General features: G+C 33.7%; 1 protein-coding gene across 1 annotated transcript; it reads right to left on the bottom strand.

Annotated features, from left to right (window-relative positions):
• Positions 1-3,899, bottom strand: LOC110668906 (serine/threonine-protein kinase BRI1-like 2). Its single transcript, XM_021830299.2, has one exon. It carries the CDS (start codon positions 3,711-3,713, stop codon positions 306-308), a length of 3,408 nt encoding a protein of 1,135 aa, XP_021685991.2. The 5' UTR covers positions 3,714-3,899; the 3' UTR covers positions 1-305.
• Positions 3,900-20,158: the final 16,259 nt, after the last annotated feature.

Here is a 20,158-nt window from a genome sequence, read left to right as displayed (position 1 = left end):
TTATAGAAATGATTTCCTTGGGAGGAGGTAGGAAGCATACTTATATTGAAAAGGTGGTGTTGATTCTATCCAAAGACAACTTTAGGGTTCACAGCTATAATCATGAAACATTCTTAATTTGGGAGAAAGCCTTAAACATGCTCATGCTTAATTTACTTAGGCACTAGTCAACAAAGCAAAAATAATAATAAAAAGAAATTGTAAATTAGATACAGAAGAGATCTTAAAAACTTAGCATAATAAAAATCTTGGAAAACCTTTTCTTCTTACACTAATTATCTTGAGTGATTAACAAGCAATAATTTTCAACCGCTGTTGCCGCTTCCATTGGCTGATCCAGGCATCAGCTCTCTCAACAAGGCCACCACTTGCAACATGTTTGGTCTCTTGGAAGGGAAGTCATCAACACACTGCAATGTAATCTCCAAGTACCTAGCCATTTCTTTAACTTCTTCTGCTTCAGCTTCATCAGTTCCTTTAGTGACAGAAAGCAATTCAGGGTCTATCACTTCCATTTGTTTCTGTTCGCTTACCTTCATTTTCACCCAACCCACCAAGTTAGTGTCACCAAAATCATCCTTATCCGTTGGGCGTTTTCCTGTCAGGAGTTCTAATAGAACAACCCCAAATGAATACACATCCCCTTTTGCAGTGCACCTGAAGCTTTGGTAGTACTCAGGTGGGACATACCCAGGTGTTCCTGCCAGTGTGCTTACGCTAAGATGAGTGTCAAGTGCGTTTATGAGCCTTGCCATTCCAAAATCTGAAACTCTTGCTTCCAATTCATGGTCCAGGAGCACATTGCTTGATTTCATGTCTCGGTGAATTATGTGTGGGATGCAGTTGTGGTGTAGGAAACAGAGTCCCTTGGCTGCACCTCTTGCAATCTTTTTCCTTTCATCCCAAGTTAGAATTCGCCTATCTCGTGTTCTTACTTTTCCATGGAGCATCTCATCCAGGCTTCCAAACTCCATGAACTCATACACAAGTAGTCTTTCCTCACCAATCTTGCAGTAACCCAGCAGAGGGACAAGGTTTCTATGCTTTATCTTCCCTAGAGTTTCCATTTCAGCCATGAATTCTCGGTCTCCCTGGCAGCTCAATCTTATGAGCTTCTTGATTGCAACACTTGATCCATCCTTCAATGTGGCTTTGAACACCTCTCCAAACCCACCACAGCCAATAAGACTTGCTTGAGAGAAGCCATTTGTAGCCTCAATTAGTTGGGAGAACTTGAGCTTTCTTAGCTGCCTCTGGAAAGTAGCTACATTGATGCTCAGTGGCTCCTTCTCTTTGTCAATCTTCCATGTTGTGGCTGCATGGGATGCCTGCAAACTATTAAGCATCTTCACTTCCTCTGCTTCCTTATGCTTCACTCGCATTGCTACAGCCCACACAATCAAAATGCATAGAGATGCCACGGAAATAAGGATTCCTAAAACGATGCTATTAGCCCATGAAGAAGCTGCATTCTTCCGGCCTCCTCTGCCGCCATCCACAGTCGGACTTGATGTTGCTTGACCATTCCCGCCGTGGCAATCAGTCAATGGAACCCCACAAAGTCCTGGATTGTGTGAATACTGTGACGCAGGAAGTGTACTGAGTTGCCCTCTCTGTGGAATTTCCCCTGTTAATTCATTATAGGACAGATCAATTTGCACCAAGAAAGACAACATTGAGAATGAATCTGGGATTTGGCCTTGCAATCTGTTATGTGATGCATCAAAAACTCCCAAATTCTTGAGCTGACCAAGTGATGGAGGAATCTCTCCAGATAGCTGGTTATGTGCTAACACAAGAACTTGCAAAGCTATCATTTCCCCCATTTCATCTGGGATCTTCCCTCGAAGCTCGTTGTAAGAAAGATCCAGATACTCCAGTGTTTGGTACTGCGTAAAAAGGCTCAGGACTGGTCCTGTATACAATCTTGTGAAATCACAAGTCTTCAGTGTCGGGACCTGCATAAATCTTTCTGGTCTGATACCAGCAAATTCCAATAAACCTCCAACTCCTTGACATGAATTACCCACATTTCTCACGAACACTAAAGTGTTCCCAGATGGAATTACACCCAGTGCTTTTGCTCCAAGCTGCCGGCCAAGTCGAGGTGGGATTTCACCGATGAGCCTATTGCTGCCCAGGTCTAACCAAACCAAGCTGCTGCAATTGCTAAGCTCTGTTGGTATCTCTCCACTCAAGGTGTTATTTCCAAGCTGCAGAACAACTAACCGAGACAGAAGGCCAAATTCCTGTGGGATTTTGCCTGTGATCCGATTGCTTGTGAGAGATATCCACTCAAGATTGCTGCAACTGAATAATTCAACTGGAATTTCACCAGTAAGGTGATTGTTATTGAGAATGAGATCTTTGAGGTTGCTGCATTTCCCCAACTCTGGTGGAATTCTCCCTTCCAAGCCATTATACCAAGCTATAAGCTGCTCGAGATTCTCAAGTTTCCCAAGCTCGGGAGGGATCGAACCATTGAGGTAGTTTATGCTAAAATCAAGCGTCTTTAGCTTGAAACATTGCGATAATTGACTAGGGATTTCTCCAACGATGACATTATCTGGCATTCTCAGCTCCTCAAGAGAAGCTGCACCTGGACATATATCTGGTGGGATGATGCCAGAAACTTTATTGGAACTAAAATCCACAATTCTTAAATTTTTGCAGTATGAAATGGAAGCCGGAAATGATCCAGAGATGATGTTGTAACTTAACAGCAATCTCTCTAATGAATTAAGATTCTGAAGGATAGAATCTGGAAAAGGACCTGAGATATTATTGTTGGACAAATCAAGAAGTTGCAGCAAAGAACAAGAGGAGAAGGAGACAGGGATAGAGCCTGAAATGTTGTTAAAAGAAAGCTTAAGCTCTAAAAGTGAACCGCACGCATTTGTCAACTCAGAAGGGATCCAACCGGTGAGATGGTTATGGGAGAGATCCAATCTTTGCAAGCCACTGAGTTCACCAAAAGATCTTGGGATCTCTCCTGTAAGCATATTGGCAGACAAATTCAAAGTCTTCAGATTTGTGCAATTTGAAAGGGAGGGAGGAATGGAATCCACTAAATAGTTTCCAGATAGATCAAGTTGCGACAAGGAGTTGCAGGAGTTTTCAATTTTCAAACCCGAAATTGAGCCTGTAAAATTGTTATAGGAAAGGTCAAGGGTCTGTAGTTTATCAGAGTTGGACAAGAGATCATCGGGTAAAAAACCTGTTAAATTATTATGAGAAAGATTGACGTAAACAAGATTCGGGTTCTTGGAGAAAAAATTCTTAGGAACCACACCCACTAGTCCAGCTGAAGATAATTCAAGAAATTGTAGTGCATATGGGAGATGAAGCAAAGAAGTTGAATTTACAGTAAATAGATTTGAAGATAATTTCAAACTAGATAAAATATCAAGAGAAGTTAAAGGATCAAAAGATATAACACCAACAAGATTACCCCCAGTAAGATCAAGCTGAGTGACTCTTCCAAAAGAGCAAGTAACTCCATACCACGCACAGGGACTCCTATTAAGCTTCCATCCAGACAAAACTCCGTTTGGGTCCTTTTGAATCAGCTTCTTGAACAAAAGTAGGCCTGCAGCATCGGTCTTAATCGAAGTACCAACACCTTGCTCGGCTATAGAAACCGAAGCCAACACAGAAAAGAGAAGCAGTGCAAGTACAAGATCATGGAAAAGCTGAACTGGTTTGCTCTCCATTGAAGAAAGAAGTTTTGAGGAACAAACAATGGGGGGAGAGAGAAAGAGAGAAATAGAAGCAACAGAGAGAATTGAAAGTAGAAAGGAAAAGAGAAAGTGGTGAATATGATGAGAATTTGTTGATGATGCAAAGATTACAAAGAGAAGAAAAACTTTTTCAAAAGGAATTACTTTTTTTCTATTATGTTTTATAAAATGAAAAAGGAGGGAACGTGGGGAGAATTAACAAGAGAAGAGAATTTGGAATTTTTACTACTTAAGCAGCTATTCGTTTATTAAACTTTAAATTTCATATTATATGAATGTGAAAAGGTCTGAATTATTGATGAGATTTTCATATATTTATAAGTGAAAATAATATGTACAAAATTTATACACATAAGTTTCTTTGCTCGAGTACTAGAAAGAAACTATAGACTGTAGATCAGCGGGCAAGAGAGGAATGGGAATGTAGTGAGGAGATAGATTTGATTTTGAGTCAAAAGGGTGAGGACCCAAGATACAGTGTCTATCTTGAGATCAGCTGCTTTTAGAGATGGAGGAAAAAAAAATATATTTTGACTGTGTTTGATCCGAGAGTCAGTATCTGTCAGTGAAGCGTGAGAGAATGTTTTCTTGTTAAATATAGGAGAGAGATAGAGAGAGTGTTGTGTAGGTGACTTTACATTTCAGAATTCAGGTACCCATCTGGACCATAATCATTGCCTCTCCTAACACTGTATTTGGATAACTTTTTAGGGAGGAAAGGAAATAGGGGGAGGAAAATTTTTTTTTTTTATTATTTTTTTTATTTATATAAAAAAAAAATAAAAGAGATAAAAATAAAAATAAAAATATTTTTCATTGTTTTGAAAGGGCAAAAATAAGGAGAGAAAAGAAAGTTGTGATAAATTTACAATTTAATCCCACATATTTTAAGAAGAAACTTAAATATAAAGGGTAACTTTATAATTTTATTATGAAAAGCTACTTTTTCCTACACTTCATTTTATTTTCCTCCCAAATTGGAGAGAAAATAATAAAGGGATTATAATATTTTTTTTCTTTCCTCACTTTATTTTTCACTCTTTTCCAAACAAAAAAAAAATGTCAATCCCTCATATTTTCCCGAAGTTATTTTCCCTCTCCTTATTTTTCACACATCCAAACAAGGGATAAATATATTTTCTCCTATCTTATTCACAAGTTTTATGTGTCATTTACATATACTTTGACTAGGGATAAACATTCGATTCAAATCGAATCGAATCGAACTGAGTCCAATTAAATTATAAAAATTGAATTATATATTTTAGAAACTGAACCGAATCAAATGAATGAAAAATCAAATCGAATCGAACCGCTCTATTTCGATTCGATTTGATTCAAAACGATCAGTTTTATTTTTTATTATTTTTAATTTAGACTTGATTTTCAAGTTATTTAGTTTGATTTTGACCTTGGTTTTAACCTAATAACTATTAATCAATGAAATTAAACAATTTATATATATATAATTACATATAATTTATAAATTTTTTATAAAAATAAATTAATTTAAAAATCAATAAAACTATTCAGTTCGGTCTGATTTAATCAATTTTTTCTCTTTAAAATTGAATCGAACCAAAACAACCTAAATTTTTATAATATAAAGCCGAACCGAACTAAATCATCTTAAAAATCAAATCAAATTACAAAATTTAGATGGTTTGGTTCAATTTATTTGATTTGAATTAAATAATGCTCACTCTTAACTTTGGCCTAGACGCTGTAGGCTGAGGTATTTTTGTTGGTCCTGTGGACTAAGGACTAGTTATTTAAAGGAAGAAATTACGCTTTTTTTTTTCTAAAGGATAAATTACAATTTACTATTCTATAATTTGGTATATTTATTAGATAAAGTTTTGAGATTAAATTTATATTTATTAGATAAAGTTTTGAGATTAAATTTGTGACAAAAAGATAATTTAAGCTTTAATTCTCTCTCTATATATACAATCTTATAAAAAGTTAAATAAATTAGAATTTAGTTCATGAAATTTAATCAAACCTATATATTAGTTTTTTATTTTTATAGCTCATCTATTTAATTTTAATATTAAAATAAGTCTATAAATTAATTTTTCCGTCCAATTATTCATCTAATTTATTATTAATTATATCAAAAATACAAAAATAATCTTATAAATTTATAAAATAAATTTTATTATAAAATAGTTCCTACATTTTATAATATTTATTATTTTAATTATAATATTATAATTTTATTTTATCAATATTCTTCTTTTAATCAATATTCTAGGTATAATATATAGTTGAACTAAAAGAATTTAATTAGAAATTTTATTTTTATATATATTATATTATTTATTAATTAAAAAAAATAATCTAAATACTTTCGTGTCTATATACATTCAGGTAAGGATAAATATATAAATTTATTAAAATATTAACGATTAAATAGGTAAATTTTAAAAATACGAAAACTAATATATATATAGATTTTACTAAATTTTAACAACTAAATTTTAATTTACTCTCATGGATGGCGTTTAAGCAATTTAATATTTTACTAATAGTGAGTAAAATCGAGGTAACTTTTTTCTCAAAAAGTTAATCTCATGGTCCTACTTGAAAAATGCATGAAATCACATGATAATTTTTTTAAAATTTTTTTTATTTAAATAATATAAAATTAAAAAATTATTTAAAAAATAATTTGACATCGAGATAATTTGCTAGCAACATCAAATAATTCTTGAAAATAATAAGTAATTTTTAAAATTTTTTAATCAGAATAGTGTGACAGGTAAAAAATATACAATTGAAATATCGTTTATGTGGCATACGACTTCAAATAGACATATTACATTAATATTTTTTTAATATATATCATGCCAATATTTATTAAATTTTTACCATTTAATTAGTTGCCGTTATATCCCATATCTAAAAAGATTTCTACCTCTCTATATCAATCATGAGTTAACATATTATATCCCAACTTCATTAATATATAAATAAGTTGTATTCTCTTATCCAGTTGTGGGTTCCAATTTGAATCAATGCCTAGTCTTTTTCCTTGGATTCACATTGGAGTCTAACATAATTTACATCTAGACTTGGACTTTACATATTAAAATCCTCGTCTGCAGGCAACAATGACAACTCTAGTTAATTAATTAATAAGATAACTGCACGCTAGTTTATGGTCAATGGAAAGATAAAGATTTATAAAGGAGATCTTGTTGTAATGGGGGCCCCCAAGTGCTGAAATGTGAAGGATGGGGAATCAATAGCACAGTTCAATGGTGATATCCACTGAAAATATAAAAACACTTATTCCTGGTGGTAAAAAAATAAAACCCTAGCTAGTAGCTACAAAGGCCCACAGAAGGAACAACATCAATGAGGTATTTTGGGCAAAGGGGGAATTGGCATAGGAGGTGATGATGCTTTCTTCTTTAATTTGCTTTTCTTGATAAGAAAGCTGAAGCAGCTGTTGGTTGCTGGTAGTGCTTATACATATATTCACTACTGTTCAGTACTGATCCCCCATAACCCCTCTCTTTACTTGCCTCTAATTAACCCACCTGATCTTAACCTTAAAGTTGTTCTTTAGAGCTGGTTTCGGGACAATCCCTCACTAGTACGAAATTGCTGTCATAGATACTTAAATTAGACCCATAAATCAATTAATAATAATGATTTAAAAATCATTATATCCATCTCTATTCTTATAATATAAAACGACAATTTGATTATATTTTCATAAGGAATAAAAATTATTATCTTAAATATATGTAAATAATTGTTAATTTGTAATATTTTTAAATTATTATAAAAATATTAAAATTTATAATTAATGTAAAGAAATTATTGCTTTAAATTTAATATGCAGTAGTAGTTTTTTTTTTCTTATTATCTACGTAATATTGTATCGCAATTAATCTAATCTCTTATGATATCAAATAATGGCTTCAACATAGCCGTGGTGGGGGTGATGGAATATAGGAATATTTATATTTTTATAATTTCATTAATTTAATAAGTTATGATGACTTAAATTTCGATTGGACGTAAATTAGAAGTGGTAGAGATCCTTCAATAATAATTTATTAGTAAGGGCTTTTAACTTCCATGTGAGCAACATTGGAATAGACCTCATGTATTTGCAGGTTGGCCAATGTTCGGAACAGCCTGGAAATTTTTTTTTTTTTTTTTTTTTTTTGCAATTTTTGGTTTCAATTCATTGGAATATGAATCTAAACTGCTCTTCAAGATTTTTTCACAATTTTGGTTCTGACTTTGATTTGTTGATTCGATTTTCATTAAATTTAATGGTATTTTTAAAAAAAAAAAAATTATTCAAAACTAAATTGACCTCTCACAGTCCAACATAAACTCTTAAAGTGAACGTCAAAACTTCCATGGATTTAATTACGCAAATGAACCAAACTCTTTGCCTGAACTCTATTGAAGTGAGTGATATATCTTTAAACTGTGAGTGATATATCTTTGATCGTTATATTAAATTAAAATAAGATAGAGAGGATATTTGGCTAAAAAATAATTGAGTGATTTTCTATAAATAAGGGTGGAAATAAATTAGGGATGGTAAAAATTTTTGAATTTGACCTGATTTACTCCAAACCCGATCAATTTTCTCCGATCTTTATTTGTGCAGGATAGGGATAGAAATATCTTCTCTCTACTTTACAATGATTATTTTACCGCGCACAATAATATATTATTATTAAAAAAATAATTTATTTTTATATATTTATATATTTAAATATTATAATGTTAACAAAATATATAAATATATTATTAAAATAATATAAAAACTTATATTTCTAATTATATTTTATTTTTTAATAAATAAATTTATATTATATATTAATAAATAAAAAAAATCGTACAAAAAAACTAGTCTCACCTTGCACCCTGGAGAAGAATGCCCTACCTCGACCCTAAGCTCTTTATGAGGTGGAGACAGTTGGAGTGATCTCCACCCCCATCCCCTTCCGTTACAATTCCTAAAATAAATTTATTAAATAAAAAGTGAACTCAGGCCATTAATTAATTTGTTAATGTTAAGCTGGTCAACTTTTTTTTAATTGTGTAACAATAGAAAAAAAAAAGGTTATATATAAATAATAATTAACCTGAGAATCTTAATTAAGCCAAAAATAAAAGCATTAAATCTCGAGATTAACAACATTAATAAAAGGGAAAAGGTCTATAATATAGTCAATGTCAATCAATCATAGAGTTTTCGAGACATTTATCTTAATTTTAGGGCCAGTGAGGAACTCAGCAGGCCGATTATTATTATTATTATTATCATCATCTGTGAGTGCAGGTTCCAACTTCACCACCAAAAGGAAAAGGAAAAGGAAAAGGGAGAAGACAATCACAACTTTCTTCAACACTTGCTGCTTTCTTCTCAGCACTACAATAACAGTTGAGAGAGAGAAGAAGAGATCTCTTTATTATTATCATGATTATTTAGGATTGCATTTTGACCGTTAGGAAAAGTTGTTGAAGTTTTGTTATTATTAGGTTTATAATTAGTGCTCATTTTCATAATTACCTTGATGGTTTGGGTCCATTAGAGGATAAGCCTTCAACCATATTTCTCATAAAGGTGAAATTCTCTTCAATTATATCATTTATTGGGATGTTCTAAATCAAAACACTATTTTCATTCATGCCCTCTCTTCGAAATGCTTATGATTCCTTTCTATTATTATTATTATTATTATTATTATTATTATTATTATTAGGAAAATTTATAATTTGATTCCTGAATTTTTTTTATATTATATTTTAATCTCTAAATTTTAAAAAATTAATTATTTAATTTTATAATATATTACACTTTAGTCCTTAAATTTTAAAAAATTGATTATTTAGTCTTTAAATTTTATACTATATCACACTTTAATTCTTATAATTTTAATGTATAAAATAATTTAGTCATTCTATCAATTGATAAAATTATTATAAACACAAATTGTTTTATATATTAAAGTTAAATAGACTAAATAATTAATTTTTTAAAATTCTAGAATGAAAGTATAATATAAGGTAAAAATTAAGGACCAAATTATAAATTCCTCTTATCATAAATTCCCATTATTATTATTATTATTATTATTATTATTATTATTATTATTATTATTATTATTATTATTATTATTATTATTATTATTATTATTTTCTAGAATATTTATATGCTTCCACACCTTATTAAAAACTTTTTAATTGTTTTTACAAATTATTAAAATTCCATGACCTTATATTTAATATAATATAATTTTCAAATTTTCATGTTGCCTATGTAAAATTTATCATTTAAAAATTTACTATTTCGATAAGGGCAAGAATTTAAATAATACAAATTACTTTGAAATATAAAAACAAGGATGATTTTAAAATTAAAATCAAACCACAATCGACTCCGATCAAAACTCAAGATTTGAAACAATCAACAACTCACGGTTCCAAACCAAATCATAAGTATACAATATCCCTGGAGTGGTCACGGACCCCTCTAGGCCTAGTCACATGCCAAGTTGGATTTGAAACCAGTCAAATCCAACAAATTATTTGCATGTAATTTTGAATTTTTTTTTTATTTCACTTACTACAAAGTTTATTTTATTTTATTTTATTGAATTTCCTTATTTGCAAATCTTTCTATTTCAAAGTAAAACTTGCGCAATTTATTTTAATAATTAGTTTCATGCTTTTCATTTAATTTTTATTAAATAATCAATTATTTTATTTAAGTGTCAACCTAAAATTGAATCAATTCTCATGAATATTATTTTTTTTTCATAATTCATTATTTATTCTTAAAGAATTTAATTTAGCTATTTCAAAATTGGAATTGAATTGAAATCTAGTCTAACACTAACCCCTCTCAAATCGAAACTAGAATCGAACTTGGACCTAATTAAAACCATGAGGGTCCAAAACTATGAGAAATCGACTTCCTCTGTTCAATTAGGGTTACTCTTGGCTGTGAATTAAAATTGGCCTGTTGTTAAACTTACTCTACTTAAATCTGAATTGAATCAAAATTAATGATTTTACCGGTTAAATTGAAATTAGAACTGATCAGACTAAATCTGAAAATCAAAATTGGAATCAAAATTAGGTTAAACTAGAATCTGAACCAAAATTGAAATTGAGTTAAATTGAAATAGAACAGTGAAAACTAAGTTGAATCAAAATCAATACTAGAATAATATACCAAAAATAAAAAAAAATGAAATGAAAACCGAGTTGAATGATTATTGAACTAGATTGAAATCATAATTGGGTTGAATTGGAACGAACCATGTGGCAACTGAATTGAACTAGAATCAATGAGAATTGGATTGAATCGAAATTATGGGAATTGGCGCGATCTCTGTTCCATCGGATTTCTGACCCAAAACTTCCGGTTCTAAACCAATTTCAACCTGTGGCTAGGATTACTTGAAGCATCTTCTTGCCACTGCAACACCCTCCACTCGCTTAAAATTTACTCAAATAACACCTGTTAGTTGGTAATTTAAATTTCATCATTCATTTATAAACATTAAATTCATAAGTAAGTTTTTTTAAAATTTAAATTTATTTATTTTTTATCCCAAACAAACATCAAATTTATATTTTAAATTTCAAATTCAAAGTAATTATCTAAATAGTTAGAGAAGTTTATATAAATATCACCTTAATCCTTCTAAAACTTTATAGAGTTCATGTCCATTTTTGTGTAATTATCCATTTTACATTGCTTGCCTTTTGATCATAGAAAGAAGTAAAATTCTTTCTTTTGCCTAATGCACACGCATGGGGTCAATTCAAATTAATTTACTTGGACTGTCTAATCCTTGTTAATACTGTTAACCCTCACACGTAAAATGATTCTGATCATCGAGTGCTTTGGCATACCTCATAAAAAATTAAACCTAGCTAAGCAGAAATAAATTGTTTTAAAAAAGTTGAATTCCAAGTTCGAACATGCATGCTCATAAACATATTATATTGAGCTGGTCCTACCTTGATCTTCTTATAGAAACCCAATATCCTGATGATCTAAACTGTGACATTTTCAGAGTATAGGCAAGAGTGGCTAAGCAATAAGCTATTACAAATGATAGATAGGCTGTGCATGCGTGCATTAGAAATAAGAGAACTACTCCAAAGGGTTAGCTACCAAGAAATCATAGGACTATGGAATAATATTTCCATAATTTAGGGTTTTTTTTTTTTAATGAAATAGGGCGTGACTTTTGATGCTGAAAAGAAGGTGAATATAAAAGAAAGAGCAGGAACCAGGACGACCATATTGTCGTTCATGGCACGCCAGGGGGCCGACCCTGTTGCATCACTTCCCACTAATTAGATTTTTATGCAGAATCCAAATGATTGGTAATCACCTCAAAACATGCATTTCCTTTTGTGTGTGTCTCTCTCTCTCCCCCCAAATTTCCTCTCAATGGCGTGTGCAAAGATTGGCATAGAAATCAAAATTAATGCGAGCATCAAATGTCATTTCAAGAAATGAAACGATTCGCTTTGGCTTGCACCAGATTGCTATAGACTCGGGCTAATTTTTGTGGGTTTTACTAGCGTCTACCTTGTACACCATCACAATGCCCTGAGGAGAACTAGTATGGGCTTAATTATGTATGCGGACCTGGTTTACTTTAAAGAATTGTGATTCTACTTTGCGTGATTCCTCCATGATTCATCAAATTCACTTTTAGGTTAAACCTCTCAACTAAACTCGTACGTAAAAATTAAAAACAATTTTTTATTTAAAAAACTCATTGTTTATATGATCAATATTTTGTTCTATATAGTCTATATACATTACACTAAAAGTCAAGTGTGTTCAAAAGAAATTGCGTGGTGACATATAATTTAGTTATTGATGTGGCCCAACCGCAAGTGCACGGATCGTACAAGTAATATAGAAAAGATATCGTTTCCATGAGGAGTTGTGTTAATGATTAAATTTTTGATATAAAAAGTTGAGTAAATTGAACACTTTTTGAAATTAAAGTAATAAATTGATGGGTATTTGAGTATGAAATCTATATGTGCAAAATCAATAATCAATTCAACTATATAATGATTTAACTAAATTTGCATCAAATTAAAATAAAGCAAATTCAAATGTGGCAATATTTAAATTGGAAAGCAATTAAATTCGATTAAAAATTAACAATGATAAAAAGGCGATTCCGGAGTTCGGGATTTCATATTCGAGCTATTTTGGGATTTTAAATTGGTTATCCAATCTTGTCGAACTTACGGGTTTTAAGAAGATTAATTCTTAAATCCTTTGAATACCCTTTCGAGTAAGACAAAGAGTGCCTTAATCAATCTAATCCTACTTTCGTGGAGTTAGAGTTAATTAAGACCCATTAGGTTATTTAATTAATCTGTGAATCCTCTTAATCCTTTGCCTATTTCTAGGTCTAAGTTAATTAAGTCCAATTTCTTGATTATCTATCACAGGGCCTTCTCCTTTCGGTGCCTCAACCATGGATTAAGAACATCACTTAATGGGATCCTACACTAAGCATGTCATTAAGCACACAAGAAATGAATAAAACTCATTAAGACCACAAAATATGGATTACCCAATCAAAATCCACAAAATATCTCAAATATTACAACCCTTACTCCAGAATCTATGTAAAACTACTCACTATCCATAATGTTTACAAGATATTCTGAATTTATAAGCAAATAAAGCTTTAATCTAAACTAAGAAACAAGAAAATAAACTCTAGAAATGTAGGAAAAATGTAAGAAAAGAAAGAAATCTCCAAATCTGATTGGAAATGGTGTGGAAGGTGAATGTGACCCTTCAGCCGCTGCCTCTCCTCTTCCTTTCCTTTTCTGCTCCTTGTCTCCCCCTTTCTAAAATGGGAAATGGGACTATTTATAGCATTTTCTGATATGGAGCCCTAAAATAGTGTGTTTTAGGAGGAATTTTCTGAAGAAATCTTCTGCCAGCTCATTAATGAAACCTTTGTGGGACTGCATAAGTGGACTGCATAAGTGGACTGCATAACCTTATGCAGTTTTCGACTATTTCTGGTTCACTTATGCGAAACTGCATGACTTGGTGCATAGGTTATGCACAATTCCGTGAGAGTGCATAAGGGAGGTGTGAATCTTCATAAGCCATGCACTCTCCTTATGCACCATTCGGCAGGTATTGGAACAGTGATTTTTCTCCTTATGCAGATCTGCATAGCTTATGCGGCAAGTTATGCGCAATTTTGTCAATGCATATTTCAACTTGAAAACTTGTTTTTTACATCTTTGGCTGTAGAAGTCACTCCTTAATGGCAAAATTTCTTTTCAATCCTTCAAAAATACCATTTTTCTTACAAAACAAAGTAAAAATTACAAATTAATGTAAAATTGACAACTATGAAAAACTAACTAAATAACTAATGAAATTAGCTAAAAGTGACTAATAATCAAATAAAATGGCTATGAAATTAAACCTAAATGATTATGCAAAATGTATGCATCAAATACCCCCAAACTCAAGCTTTTGCTTGTCCTTAAGCAAACTTTAAAATGTGATGCAAAATTTTTAGGGGTGCCTTATCCAAAGAGCTATGAAAATCACCTATTAAAGTAACTTAACACCCCTTTAACCATACTAACAATCCATATACCCATCCTTCAAAATGCAAAGAATCTAATGCTTATCCAAGCTTTCACCGCTTAGCCATCAAGTCAATTATCATTCAAAATTCCCAAACCAACCAATCAAAAGAGAGAGTTATCCTCAAAAGGAATTCTTGGACAATCAATAACTAAAGTGTCTCTATATAGAATGATGAAATTGAATGAATGAATGGATAGATTTCCAATCCCATAGGCAAATTCCCTACTCCTATCTCCACTAATGTAGCAAGTACTATCAAGAGATCAAAGGTCTTTTTAGGGATGTAATGGGGCCATGGGGTTCAAAATGAGGCTAAGAAGAAAAATGGTAAAAAGGGTTCAAAGCATGAGAATATTTCCAATCTTGACAACATAAGGCACACTTCTTATTCTATTATATATTTTTTCTTTTTCTCTTTTTATATATATATATGGAGGAGAGAAATACACAATGAGAATTGTCAAGTGCTAGCATAGTTTACAAAACACATAAAAATGGAGGGACATTTTGATACTTTAAACTTGTATCTTGTATTTTCTTTTGATGATTGTCCCTAACAATGCCACCCCAAGCTCATTCCTTTTTAATACTTTGGGTGGATTTCTTTCAATTTGAATGACAATAATGAAAAGTACATATACTAGCACTTTTACAAGATGACAAGCATTTCTTCTCCCTTTTATTGTATTTTTTTTTCTTTTCTCTTTTTTTTTTATTTTTTTTATTTTTTTATGTACCTAATATTATGAATAATTATTCTCATGAAAAGGGTTGGAGTGTTTGGTTCATTGGCTAGATAGTAATAAGGGTTTCAAGAAAAATTAGGGACAAAAAAGCTCAAAGGGATTTGCAAGGGTCAATTTTAATTAGGAAAAGGGCCAAAGGCTTAATGTCACACCCCGGCTTATTGGGCCCCAGCTCAAGCCCCTCTATGGGTGGCCATCTTGCCAGGGGTGTGACAATAAAAAAAGGCGCCTTTTTTATTGTCACACCCCGGCTTAGTGGGCCCCAGCTCAAGCCCCTCTATGGGTGGCCATCTTGCCGGCGTACCCCTCTAGAGGCCGGCGATGCGACTCAAATCGGTACTGTCCGCTTTGGTGGAGTTCAATCCCTTCGCCCTGCAGAGCTAGGATTCGAACCCATATCACCTCATGGATTTGCTTCGCCTCTTACCAATTGAGCTGTGACACTTAAAATGAGAAGGTTTAAATCAAAGAATGCCTAATCATCTCTCCTTTCAAGTACAAGCTGGTATTTCGCCTTGAAAGGTTTAGAAAATTTGTTCTAGGATTGGTGAGACATCATTTGACTACCTCATATCCAATAATTCCCTCTAAACACTTCCATCTCCAAATGACTAGTTGGGTGGCTTTTTGGCTAAGAAGATATAGGCAAGAGATAGACACTTTAAAACCTTGCACCTCTTAGGAAACTTTCAATCCACAAACCCAATTAAAGGGTGAGTCAAATCACTCTTATAGGCAGCTCTTCAATACTCAAGGGATTTGGCAAAAAATTTTAATGCATGATGCATGATTCCTAAAAATGAGTAATGCATTAACTAAATGGAGGAAATCTATTTGTCTATTTGTGTGCAATGTGTACAATTCTAAGTTGTGTATAATGTGTGTGTAAATGTGTAATGTATATGTATGTATGGATGTATATGTAAAATATTTACAGTATATGTAAATAGAATGGGATGAGATGCTCTTATACTCAAAATGTGAAAAATGAAGCAAAAATCAAAATGCACACCCCCAAACTCAAAATTGGACATTGTCCTCAATGTCTCAAGCAATGCAATATCAAAACTCAAAGTAAACAGGAATTACCAGGAATTGTGAGATTTAAGAGCAAAAAGAAAGAGTTACCTGGTATGTAGCAGATGAGAAGTCAAAAAAATAATGGGGATGCATAAGAAGCTGCACAGGTTATGCAGAGTAAAGTGCTGTCCAGAACATGTGCATAAGTAGGGTGCATAAGCCGTGCGGTTCTGCATGAGTGGCATAGAGGACTGCACAGGCTATGCAGAACATTTGCATAAAGGGATTCACAGCCTATGCAGTTCTGCATGAGTGGCATAGAGGATTGCACAGGCTATGCAAAATATTGGCATAAGGGAATTCACAGTCTGTGCAGTATATTCAAAAGCTGTTGCATGATGATGAGCAAGGGAAAATGTACAACCAACAATAGAAGCATGCAAATATATACAGAGCATGGACAAATATGCACAAAAGGGCAATAAGTGCAATGAAAATCAAAGAAAACTAATGTAATAGCTATCCAATAAAACTTCAAGAAAAACAGAATTCAAAACAAACTAATTCAAAACAAACAAACATAATTCAAAACAAACTACAATTGTTTGAACATATTTACAAAGAAAAAGTCTTACAAATTTGAACAAAAGTAAAACAGAAGCTAATCTAGTTCTATTGTTTTGCCCTTGTCCAAAGATGTTGCTAAGGGGCTAGTAGCTGCTGGTTGCTGTCGAAATGATGGTGCTGGAGGAGGTGATGGAGGTGGAGGTGGCATTCCCAGAAAAATCATGAGCTGCTTCATCATCTCCTTCAATTCTTTCTGCTTATCTCTGGTTTCCATGACAAGGTCAAATAGGTGATCATGACGATCCTTGAGGGTATCAAGACCAGTGTCAAGCTTCCTATCCACAAAGTATATATCATCACTAAGCCTTTCAAGATAGGTGAATAAGGCTTTAGTGTTGAATGCAGGAGGGGCTGTGGATGAGGAGGGTTCAGCTGTAGGAGGTGTGGTGTGCGTAAGGCTTGGGGTGTCTGTGCATCGAGGGGTGGGGTCGGTTCAGTAGAGTGCTGTGGGACTGGTGGGACTGGTTGGGCTTCTGGTTGTGCAATGGGTTCAGTTTCTGTTACTGGTTGTGCAATGTCAGAATGTGGCAAACTGAACCCTGTTTTGGATAGGTGTGCAGCATCAAAATATAAGGTGTCTACAAGTGCTGGTATTGGGTGCTCTTCAGGATTAAAACCAAAATGCTTGGCTATGACAGTTATGAGCCTACCCAAGACAATGTCACCTATGGATTTGGTGGCAATATGCAACACATGCTCACAAAAGAAGTAACCAGGAGAAACCTTGACCTTGTGAAAGGCACACCATAACATAAATAATTCAGATTTCCCCACAGCACCAGAACTAGTCCCTCTGCCTAAGATAGTGCTAGCAATCAGTCTATGAATAAACCTAAGTGCAGGGTCAAGTATTTGAGAGGTTTTTGATCTGCCAGCAGAAAAAGTCTGAGGTTGGTTTGTGATAATTCTCCAAAATTGAGCAGCATTCCAAATACCCTTGTTTGCTACCTCTACCCCTGTATATGGCACTCTAAATAGCCCATCAATTGCAAAACCAAGAATGCTATGAAATTGATCCAATGATAACTCTCTATTTTGCACCAAACATCTAAATTTCATAGTTGGCTTAAAATCTACATCATGCAATTTCAGGGTGGCAGAGAATGAGGGAATAAATTCCAAAACTAAAGCTGGATAAACAATTTCTTGCTTGTGCACAAATTCCATCCAACCCATACCATCAAGATAGGCAACCACATTGTCAAATAAACCCAGTGATTGTAGAGAGTCTGCAGAGATATACCTAGTGGGTTGCACCCTCCTTTCTTTAAGTCTCTTAAAGGCTGCCTTTTGAACTGCATCAGGAAGAGGCCAAGGTAGTTTTGATACCAGTGAGGCTGCTGACATTTACTTTTTGCTGGAAGAGGGTGATTTGGCTTGTGTGGAGGCTAAAGTTTTGGGGTTTTTGGGTGGTGGTTCTGAAAATGGGGTGGGTGGTTCTTTGCGTTTTGAGAGAGGAGGGGCAGAAGCCATGGGTCGTGTAGATTTCGACCTAATTTTTCGCTTGTAGGTGGCTACGGGAGGTGGTGGAGGTGTTTCTTGTGGAGGGGAATCAGGGTTAGGAGGCCGCATTGACAATGGCGAAACTTGGAGAGGGGAGGTTGGAGGGGAATGGGGAGGCGACTCCATGGGTCATCGATGGTGAGAAAAGAGGAGGTTGAGGGATAAAATGAAAGAATGCAGGGAGAAATTAGGGCAAAATAGGCGAAAATAGAAGTGGAGAGGAAGAGGAAATGTTATGCCGGAATAAAGGGCGTGGGGGGGGGGGGGGACGGAGTGAATAGAGATATCGGGAGGTGGAGGTGGGAAAAAAGATTGCCGAAAAGAAGTTTTAAACTGGACTTATATAAAACTGCATAAGGGGAAAGTGAATGTGCATAGCTTATGCACCTTGCTTATGCACCTCTCGGCAAGTTTTTGGAATTTAGGGTTTGTGGTTATGCAGAAGTGCATAAGTCATGCACCCTCCTTATGCAGGTCTCGACAAATTTTGGTGTTTGGAAAATGTGGTCATGCAGTTGTGCATAAGCTATGCACTATGCTTATGCACCTCTCGGCAGGTTTTGGAATTCAGGGTTTGTGGTTATGCAGAAGTGCATAAGTCATGCACCCTCCTTATGCAGGTCTCGGCAGATTTTGGTGTTTGGAAAATGTGGTCATGCAGTTGTGCATAAGCTATGCACTCTGCTTATGCACCTCTCGGCAGGTTTTGGTTTTTAGGGTTTTTGGTCATGCGGAAGTGCATAAGTTATGCATTCTGCTTATGCACCTCTCGGCAAGTGTTGAAATTCAAAGTCTTTGGTTATGCGGAAGTGCATAAGTTATGCACCCTCCTTATGCAGATTTCGGCAGAGAGAGAAAATGCAGGATTTGAAGTCATGCAAAAGTGCATAAGTCATGCACACACTTATGCAAGTCTCGGCAGATTTGAAATTTGACAAAAATGTGGCTATGCAGAGTTGCATAAGCTATGCACTCTCCTTATGCAGTTTGCAACAGGGATGAAAATGGCAAGAATTGTGGTTATGCAGGATTGCATAAGCTATGCAGTTGCTTATGCACAATTCAACAAGATTGAGATTGCAATGGAAAATGATTTGCAAGTGTGAAAAATACCCTAAAATGAAGAAATATAATTCTATGAAGCATAAACCATGAGAAATTTTCACCAAAAACACATCAATATATACAAAGTCCATCAAAATTTCATCACATAAGCTTGTAAAAATGGATCCTGCATAAAAGCCTTTGTGAACCATGCCATTTCAACTCAAATTCTGCAAATCAACCTTTAGCACATAAAACTCCATAAAATCTGCATAAAGTTGCATCTATCCACAAATGAGAAATGAACTCTCCAAGTTATGCCAAGAAAATGCAGCATATCCACTTTAAATCTCACAATCCAAATAAGTTCAAAACTGCAAAAATGACTCACTTACCACCATATTAACATTATAAGCACAAATATTAAAAAGTTACACACCCAACCTCACCAAGAACATAAGTAATCTGCTGCAGACCTTTCCTTGTTACAAAATGTCATTTTTCCTCTGCATAAACCAGATAGCAGCTCCTGCACAGGTTATGCAGCAAAAACCAATCAGTTTTTGGGAGAGTTTGAAGGATAAAATTTTCAAGTTAAGAATCACTCCCCAGCAGTTCACCAACCTTCCTCCATTGAAATACATCTACAAGGGACAAGATTCAACAATGTCAAAAATTGAATTTGGGGAGATTTAAGATAAAAACAAAAGCAATGGAAGTAAAAGTAAATCAGCAAAAGCAAAATAAAAGGACTTGGGATGCCTCCCAAGAGGGCTAATTTATAGTCCTTAGCTGGACTCTTTATGCACTTCATTGAAAAGAGG

Source organism: Hevea brasiliensis, chromosome 15 (assembly GCF_030052815.1).
Source record: "Hevea brasiliensis isolate MT/VB/25A 57/8 chromosome 15, ASM3005281v1, whole genome shotgun sequence".
NCBI lineage: Eukaryota > Viridiplantae > Streptophyta > Magnoliopsida > Malpighiales > Euphorbiaceae > Hevea > Hevea brasiliensis.
This window is presented reverse-complemented; position numbering and strand designations above follow the sequence as displayed.

Excerpts from the sequence above, each read along its gene's own strand:
- LOC110668906 (XM_021830299.2), bottom strand. The coding sequence starts at position 3,713 with ATGGAGAGCAAACCAGTTCAGCTTTTCCATGATCTTGTACTTGCACTG.